We start from the raw sequence: 9,175 nt of genomic DNA, 5'->3' as shown, positions 1-9,175 counted from the left end.
TGAGTGTTGAAGGGTATGGGACCCCCAATGTTGAAGGGTATGGGACCCCCAATGTTGAAGGGTATGGAACCCCAGTGTTGAAGGGTATGGACCTGCATGTTGAAGGGTATGGAACCCCAGTGTTGAAGGGTATGGACTCCCCATGTTGAAGGGCATGGAGCCCCCATTTTGAAGGGTATGGGACCCCCATGTTAAAAGCATGCACCCCCAGTTTGAAGGGTATGAACTCCCAGTGTTAAAGGGTATGGACCTCTGTGTTGAAGGGTATGGACCCCCCATATTGAAGGGTATGGACCTGCATGTTGAAGGGTATGGGACCCCCAAAGTTGAAGGGTATAGACCCCCCCATGTTGAAGGGTATGGACCCCAGTGTTGAAGGGTATGGACCCCCAGTGTTGAAGGGTATGGACTCCCTGTTTTGAAGGGTATGGACCTGCATGTTGAAGGGTATGGGACCCCCAATGTTGAAGGGTATGGACCTCCCCCATGTTGAAGGGATGGACCCCTCCATGTTGAAGGGTATGGACCCCAATGTTGAAGGGTATGGACCCCCCCATGTTGAAGGGTATGGACCCCAGTGTTGAAGGGTATGGACCTGCGTGTTGAAGGGGATAGGACCCCCAATGTTGAAGGGTATGGACCCCTGTATTGAAGGGTATGCAGAATACTTGTTTGCTGGTGTTCACATTGCCATTAGAGTGTGTCTATTTGATTAAAAGAAACAGGAAGGAATTGTCTATTGAATATGGTTAGGAACAGCCATTTGTCAATGAAAGAGCTATTTGTTTTTCAATCCAGTGGGTGTTGATTTGGTAAATGGTGGTTTCTAGCCATGGGAAAAAACTTTGTTTTTTTTTTTTACACATATTGTGTGTATTTTCTATATTTGGATGTATATTAAGCTCGTTATATATTTATTTGTATTTAATGATTAGGGAACATTTTAGTAACATGCTTTTGTGAAAGAAAAATATTGAGTTGTTGAATTTTAAAGCCAAAATGGTCAATAAAAATTATATAGTGAATTATATAGTGAAGTCCCCAAACCTTTATATTTATGGATGATGGGCCAGAGAAATGACAGGACCTGCCCAGTATCCTCGTGTCTGTGACCAGAAAGGGCTCAGACTCATTTACGGGTTCATAGTGTGGTCTACTTCCTGCTCTAAAGGGCCGGAATTTAAAATTTTTTCCTGTGAGAAGGAAAATCAGCTTTAGTGTACTAAGATATCTTTTCCTACTTTTTGCTTTGGAGCTCTTTAACTAGTAGAGCCCTTGATGGTGGTAATCTGTTTTAACCCAAGGTCCATTAAAAAATCTCTGTCCACGTGAAAGGTGGATGCAAACTCCTGATGTTCTAGGCCTTTATTAAAAAATATGTTAAACATGTCACTTTGTATCTTTTCTTTCCCAGCTTGGGTTCAATAATTACTAAATGTCTTCTATCGGCGTATGTTACATTTTAGACAGACAGGTGTTTGTGCCTTGAGATAAGGGTAAAGTGACAGAACAATGACAAAACTTCCGGGTTTATTTCCCAGGCTTATGTTATTACTAATATTAAAAATAAGACTATTTAGTTGTCCACTAGTGGCTGCCGCTATTTGTAGATAAAACCGTGGCTGTGGAGTCAGAATCCAGGTTATAGAGTCAGAACTCCTGCTCTCGGGATCATCCCCTGAATGTTGCAGGCAGGTTAGCTAACTCAATGTTACAGGGCCCCTGCTCTCAGGATCATCCCCTAAATGTCGCAGGCAGGTTAATTAACTCAGTGTTACGGGGCCCCTGCCCCGTGGTGGATTCGAAGGTGGCGGGTTCGAATCCAGCCCAGGCCTGCCAAACACAGTGTTACAGGGCCCTCTCGGGATCATCCCCTGAATGTCGCAGGCATGTTAACTAACTCAGTGTTATGGGGCCCCTACTCTCGGGATTATCCCCTGAATGTTGCAGGCAGGTTAACTAACACAGTGTTACGGGGCTCCTGCTCTTGGGATCATCCCCTGAATGTCACAGGCAGGTTAACTAACACAGTGTTACGGGGCCCCTGCTCTCGGGATCATCCCCTGAATGTCACAGGCAGGTTAACTCAGTGTTACGGGGCACCTGCCCTCGGGATCATCCCTTGAATGTTGCAGGCAGGTTAGCTAACTCAGCATTATGGGGCACCATTTTCAGGGTGTGCCTGTGAATGTTGCCTCTTGAATTTACCCAGGAGTTAAGCCTTAGTTTCCTCATGTATAAAATAGAAAAACTCATACCTTGATGGTAGGATCAATTGAGTTAATGTCTATAAAGGCCTGTGGCTCAAGTGGCTAAGGCACCAGGCACGTACACCCAAGGTGGCGGGTTCGAATCCAGCCCAGGCCTGCCAAACAACAATGACGGCTGCAACCAAAAAATAGCCGGGCATTGTGGCAGGCGCCTGTGGTCCCAGCTACTTGGGAGGCAGAGGCAGAAGACTCGCTTGAGCCCAGGAGTTGGAGGTTGCTGTGAGCTGAGATGCCATGGCACTCGACCCAGGGGGACAGCTTGAGGCTCCTGTCTCAAAAAAAAAAAAAAAGGACATAATATAGAGCTGGGATAGTCAGTGGTAAATAAAATGAGCTACTGTGGTTACTGATGGTGGTGAAAGGAAGCTATAGGGGTGATAGGTAAGAGCCATTCATCTCAATTACTGTTTAGAAAAATACTGGATTGGGTGACCAGGGTCACCCAACGAGTTTAGTTCCTTCGATTGAAAGAAATGCCAAGATTAATGAAGATTGTGGCCTCGGTATATTTCTCCTTCTATAAAAACATAGTCCTTTGCAAAATAAGTATCCCACTCAGTGTGGAAATGAAGAAAGAGATGTGTTTTTGTAAGAAAGGCATCTAGTTTCTTTGGATCTGAAGTAAGTGACTTCTGTTCAGTCTTTTGAGAATCATTTATTGGTGCCTGGTGGTACCGACAGCCTGTGAGATACAGAAGTGCTGTGTCTAAGTGTTTCTCCCTGATTCCATCTTTTGTTTTATTTTAGGTTGTTCATGATGCTAATACGCTTTACGTTTTTGCACCTAGTGCACAAAGCAGAGACCGGTGGGTGAAGAAGTTAAAAGAAGGTAAAATTTACATGATGCCGTATTAATCTGTACATGCTTTTAGGCATGGTTATGACTAAAACAGAAATACAACTAACGTATCCATTGCCTGTATAATCTCTTAATCCACAATATAAGGTTCCTCCAGTTCTGTTACTATAACTGTAGGTGATGCTAGCATATTGAAGATGACTTCCTTTTAAAAACCTGAATCTAGTGGGATATGGTTTCTAAGAAAAGCATGCCTCGGTTTTAGGTGATATATTTGAAGACAATAAAACTTGGGCTTTCGTGATAACAGGTTTTTCTAAGAGGTTGCCCATGTAGTTAACATTTGGTGTGGATGGATCCACATGTTCATGAAATGTTAAAATGAGTGATTTGTGCTGCGCAAGCCTCATTGCTTCTCCCGCAGAACAAATGGTGGTGGCCTGACTTCGTTTATCTAATGCGGTGTGTCAGCAATCATTTCTGCCGACGAGGGTGCTTCACAAACAAAACAAAACAAACAAACAACAACCACAGAAAACAGAGCTGAAAGAGAACCATATAGCTTTTCTGAATGCTGAGTTTTATAATGTTACGAGGGTGTTCTGGTAACAGACCTAGCATCTCAGGAATAAGTAGCGACAGACAGTAATACTTATGAAACACCTTGTAGTCTGTTTTCTTTCACTAATTATTCGTGTGTCTGTGCATTACAGAAATAAAGAACAACAATAATATTATGATTAAATATCATCCTAAATTCTGGACAGATGGAAGTTATCAGTGTTGCCGACAAACTGAAAAATTAGCACCTGGATGTGAAAAATATAATCTTTTTGAGAGTAGTAAGTGATCATTTTATTTTACATTTATGATATACTCAGAATGTATATATGGTTGGTATGGCAAGAAAGTGAGATGATTTTGATTTTGATTAAGTACAGCACCCTTTCTGGTACAGAGTAAACATAGGGGAGGTGTGTTTTGTAAGAAAAATTATTTAGTTGGCAGTGGGAGGTATGCAATCAAAGGGTGCCTATTTTAGGGGCTTTTATCACAACTTTGAAACCTGTTGAAAGTGAATCTGTTGGCTCAGCGCCTGTGGCTCAAGTGGCTAAGGTGCCAGCCACATACACTTAAGGTGGTAGGTTCGAATCCAGCCCAGGCTGGCCAAACAACAATGATGGCTGCAACCAAAAAATAGCCGGGCGTTGTGGCAGGCGCCTGTGGTCCCAGCTACTTGGGAGGCTGAGGCAAGAGATTCGCTTGAGCCTAGGAGTTGGAGGTTGCTGTGAGCTGTGATGCCATGGCACTCTACCTAGGGTGACAGCTTGAGGCTCTGTCTCAAAAAAAAAAAAAAAAGTGAATCTGTTGAAAGTACGAGCCAACTCTGGAGCCAGCAGCAACTTTGCTTCATGTAAATGTTTACGTTGTTTCAACAAATAAACTCTTCCCAGACGTGGAGCCAGAAACCTCCCAGAGCCATGCAGTCACTAAGTAGAAGTCTTCACATTTTGATGGGGCTGAGTGGCATGGATTTTTTTTTTTTTTTTTTGAGACCGAGTCTTAGTATGTTGCCCTCAGTAGAGTGCCATGGCGTCACAGCTCACCGCAACCTCAAACTCTTGGGCTTAAGCAATTCTCTTGTCTCAGCCCCCCGAGTAGCTGGGACTGCTGGCACCTGCCACAATGACTGGCTATTTTTCTGTTGTAGTTATCATTGTTGTTTAGCAGGCCTGGACTGGGTTTGAACCCACCAGCTATGGTGTATGTGGCCAGCGCTGAGCCAAGTGGTATGGATTTTAGTAGTGGTTTGTGTCACAATGATACTCAGTTGTTTTCCAAATGAATAAAAATGTGTAGGTTTTTTTGCGACATTAAGACCTTTATCCATCCTGGGAATGAAAGGCCCTTGGCTAAAAATACATAGGTTCAAAATTCCTAGTGCTACGGGGCAGTGAGAGTGACTGTGTACACTGAACTTCTCTTTTCCTGTTGCAGTTGGGTGGGCAGTTACTGAGAGCTTCTGGATACAACAGGCAGAGTCCATTTGGCAGGGATGCTGCTGGCCATTTGGCAGGAACCAGACCAGGTGACCTTCTTGGTCCATCCAGGCTTCAACCCTATGAGTCCCAGCAGCCTGGTTCTCCTGGGATGTCCTGACATGAATTTGGCCTATTAGAGAGGAAAGCCCAAGTTTCCAAAGCTGTTATTGTTTCCTACTCTTTGATGTTCTTTTTTATTCATTTTTAAAAAATTTTTTTTGCAGTTTTTGTTTGAGGCCAGTTTTGAACCCACCACCTCCAGTATATGGGGCCAGTGCTCTACTCCTTTGAGCCACAGGCACTGCCCTTTTTAAAATTTTTTTGAGTCAGAGTCTCACTATGTCGCTCGCCCTCAGTAGAGTGCTGTGACATCACAGCTCACATCAACCTCGAACTCTTGGGCTTAAGCAGTTCTCTTGCCTCAGCCTCCCAAATAGCTGGGACCACAGGTGCCCGCCACAATGCCCAGCTATTTTTGTTGTTGTCGTTGCAGTTGTCATTGTTTTTAGCTGGCCTGGGCCGGGTTCGAACCTGCCAGCCTTGGTATAGGTGCTACGTGACCCCTCTGTGCTACGGTGCTGAGCCTTCTTTCAGGTTCTTGATATTAGTTACTGAATGGTCTGACCTCTTCTAAAAAGAGATCCAAAAGTTATAGTGAGTTGAACTAGAGAGATATATAGTTCCCTCCCCTGTAATAATCGACAGGTGGCAGGTGGGGTTCACAATTGGCAGGGTAGTCTGCAGTGGTTCCTCAGTTCTGGTCATCTCTCTCTTCCCAGCAGCCAAAAGGGGGAAAGGGATCAAGGGTGCCCACGGGAAGTCCTTTTAAAGATAAGTTCTAAAAACGGCACACCCATTTATACACAGAGCCTGTCTATTAGAATCTGGTCTCATGGTGACACCTCACTGGGAAATAACAGTTTTTAGTGTGGGTAGCTGGTGTCAGCCAAACTGCTCTAGGACAGACACTGCAGGGGGAGGGCCGACTGCCACAGCATCCTAGTGCAGGCATTTCTCAGCCTTGTGGTGACGTCAGTCTGTCACTGTTGAGTGATCAGTTTACACAGTGCTGGGGGCACAGAGAGAGAGGTGTGGTCCAGGCCTTATGGTGCAGTCTGTTCAGGAAGGCAGAAATACAGACCCGCTATCACCGCAGTTTTTAGTTCTGTTCTAGAACAGAGACCCAAGCAGCGTGCCCGGAGCCCCTGAGAGCGTCGTCTTACCTGCGTGTAGGCTCTCACTTTCCTTAAACCTCCCCGCATCTCCCTGATGACCCTGGGCGGATGGCATTCTGACGTGCTTTCCTTGGTGGTTTTCAGGTATTAGGAAAGCACTACCTCCAGCCCCAGAAATAAAGAAGGTAGGTGGTCTTTAACTATCACAGTAAAGCCTTTGAGTTTTAAGCATTTGGGTCATTTGTTTATGTTTATTCATGTGACGTGACTGACTTTGGGTGGATTATTTAAGCCATTGTCACCTTGGTTATAAAATGGGAATTATAAAGCTCTACTTCATGGGAACAGTTTTAAGAATAAATGAGGAACAGTGTGGTTGGTCCCAAGCCACGTCACTGGCTTCCCATGTGACAATTGTGGTGAGTGGCAGGATGCTGGCAGATTTCACGGTGTGCTTTTGTCCCATTGCAGGCTGTTTGGGTGATGGGTCTACCTTCAATCTTGGTTTCTACCTGTATATCACCCTTGCCTTTTAATGTTTAAAGACAGTTTTTGCTTATCTCCTATATTCTGAAACCCCCGAGAGGGCCAGTAACATCACCAAACTCATGGGAGGGTTCACCATATTCTATTTGGTAGAGTTGAAATTTCTTCTTTATTCTTTGGTGACATGTGACTCATTTAGTGTTTTGCTCCATGACCGGTTCAAATAGAAGATTAAACTTTCCAATGTCATCTTCTTTGCATAGCGAAGACCTCCCCCACCAATTCCGCCAGAAGAAGATAATAATGAAGAAATAGTTGTGGCGATGTACGATTTCCAAGCGACAGAAGCCCATGACCTCAGGTTGGAGAGAGGCCAAGAGTATATCATATTAGAAAAGAACGACGTTCATTGGTGGAAAGCAAGAGATAAATATGGGTAAGTTTTCCCTCTGTGTTTGACATAACCGGTGGTGCGACTTGCATGTGGAGAGAGAGGAGGGTGAGCTGTTTCTATCCTGTCACGGGACTGGTCCACCGGCCGTAAATGCAACCACACTTAACGACTTTGCAGTAACATGGTGTATTCTTTTTTTTTTTTTTTTTTTGGAGACAGAACCTCAAGCTGTCCCCCTGGGTAGAGTGCCATGGCATTACAGCTCACAGCAACCTCCAACTCCTGGGCTCAAGCGAGTCTCTTGCCTCTGCCTCCCAAGTAGCTGGGACCACAGGCGCCCGCCACAACGCCCGGCTATTTTTTGGTTGCAGCCATCATTGTTGTTTGGCGGGTCCGGGCTAGGATTCGAACCCGCCACCTTAGGTGTACGTGGCTGGCGCCTTAGCCGGTTGAGCTATAGGTGCCGAGCCAACATGGTGTATTCTTAGAGGTCACTAATAAATGCAAGTTGATCAATCACTTCTTACCAAGAGTTCAAATGCATTACACTGGTCTCTTTTTTATCTATTATATGTTTGATTTGTTTATTTTGGCCTTGGGAGAAATTACAGTTTTTGTTTTATCTCTCCCTGCAGCCCCTGTGGTGAGTAATCTTAGATTTTTCTAAGAAATTATCATAATTTTCGTCTTAGAATCGATCTTCCCATGTATGTATGTACATATAAATAAAAAGTGGACACGTGTACATACACACAGACGTCTTCTCACTTGAATTCCTTTTTTTTCTCTTGCTCTCTCTTCATGTGTACATGGAAGAGAGTACCATGTGTGTGTCTGTGTGTGAATGTGTAAAATATATACACATATGCCTGCAGGAAATTAAACAGCTGTCTCAGCCCACCACTGCAACCACTTGTCAGGGCCCAGGACTGACCAGGTCTCAGCCCGGCTGAAATAGGTTCCAGATGCAGACCGCTAAGTTACCTTGCTCAGGAACAATTTCTCTTAGGTGCCTGAGGGCTATCTACTTTCGCTGGAGAGAGAGAGAGATAGTCTTAGAGTAAAGCTGTCTTAGAATAGATAGATCGTAGTCTTTAGCAGAGCTTGGTAATCTTCTGCAGAGAGATGCCGTGCTGGTGTTCTGCAGGCAGGAGAGGAGACAGAGTCAGAGCAAGCGGGTCCGTGATAGAAACTGCACTATCCCAACTAACTTCTCCTCCAGCCTAATATAAGGCTGATCTCGTGTCTCTCAACACCACAGGCGTAGAGACTGCTAATTCACCACTGCTGTCATCTCACAAGCTCTCATGGTTATTAGGCGAGCTAAATCCCTCTCCATGCCCTTTTCACCAAGGTGCTCCATTATTGAGCTACACAGGTATTTCTTATAACTTTCACTCCTCCTAGCATAGGCTATATGGGCTGCTACAAACAGCAAGCATTATTTGTACAAGATAATTTAGGATTTGAGAGACACAGGCCTTTCAGCCCTATTATCAATAAATGCATGGGTAGATAAGGATAAATGTAGAGGATGGGTATCTTGAGCTTCATTAAGGAAACTCTGTGTCTTATACTCAGCCCTGCAGTGCAATCCCATTTGTATCCTGAGTCCCAATGGATAAGAAGAGAAGGACTTTTTGTCCTGCCAGAGCACACTCCTTCCTTCCGCCTGCTCACTGGCCTCCCAGCTCCATTCCCAGTTCCAATCCACACTTCCTCAGTTCACTTCTGGAGAAGCTGTGGGAAGTTCTGGTTGAGACCGGTCCTTCTCTTCTGCCCACTTCTCAGCCCTGGTACCCAGCTGAATGCTGGTCACTGTGTACTGTGACCTTCTTTGTAACTTTTAACCTTTTATTCTATGTTTAGAAGAGGGTTGTCACTGCTTCTCATGCCAGATACTGTTTAAAATGGAGTTTTAATTTTTTTTTTGAAACAGAGCCTCAAGCTGTCCCCCTGGGTAGAGTGCCATGGCATTACAGCTCACAGCAATCTCCAACTCCTGGGCT

The 9,175-nt window shown here is 44.7% G+C and overlaps 1 protein-coding gene across 1 annotated transcript in view; it reads left to right on the top strand.

Moving 5' to 3' along the window:
• The window catches only part of TEC (tec protein tyrosine kinase), a 188,035-nt gene that overhangs the window by 84,460 nt on the left and 94,400 nt on the right, over positions 1–9,175 (top strand). Inside the window, exons 4-7 of the mRNA XM_023515987.1 lie at positions 3,018–3,099; positions 3,783–3,911; positions 6,431–6,471; positions 7,036–7,208. Coding sequence (XP_023371755.1) covers positions 3,018–3,099; positions 3,783–3,911; positions 6,431–6,471; positions 7,036–7,208 — 425 coding nt within the window. The remainder of the gene's footprint in view (positions 1–3,017; positions 3,100–3,782; positions 3,912–6,430; positions 6,472–7,035; positions 7,209–9,175) is intronic.

This window comes from Otolemur garnettii, unplaced genomic scaffold, assembly GCF_000181295.1.
Source record: "Otolemur garnettii isolate 467f Iridium unplaced genomic scaffold, OtoGar3 scaffold00083, whole genome shotgun sequence".
Classification (NCBI taxonomy): Eukaryota; Metazoa; Chordata; class Mammalia; order Primates; family Galagidae; genus Otolemur; species Otolemur garnettii.
Note: the sequence above shows the minus strand (reverse complement) of the source record. Positions and strands in the feature narration are given on the sequence as shown.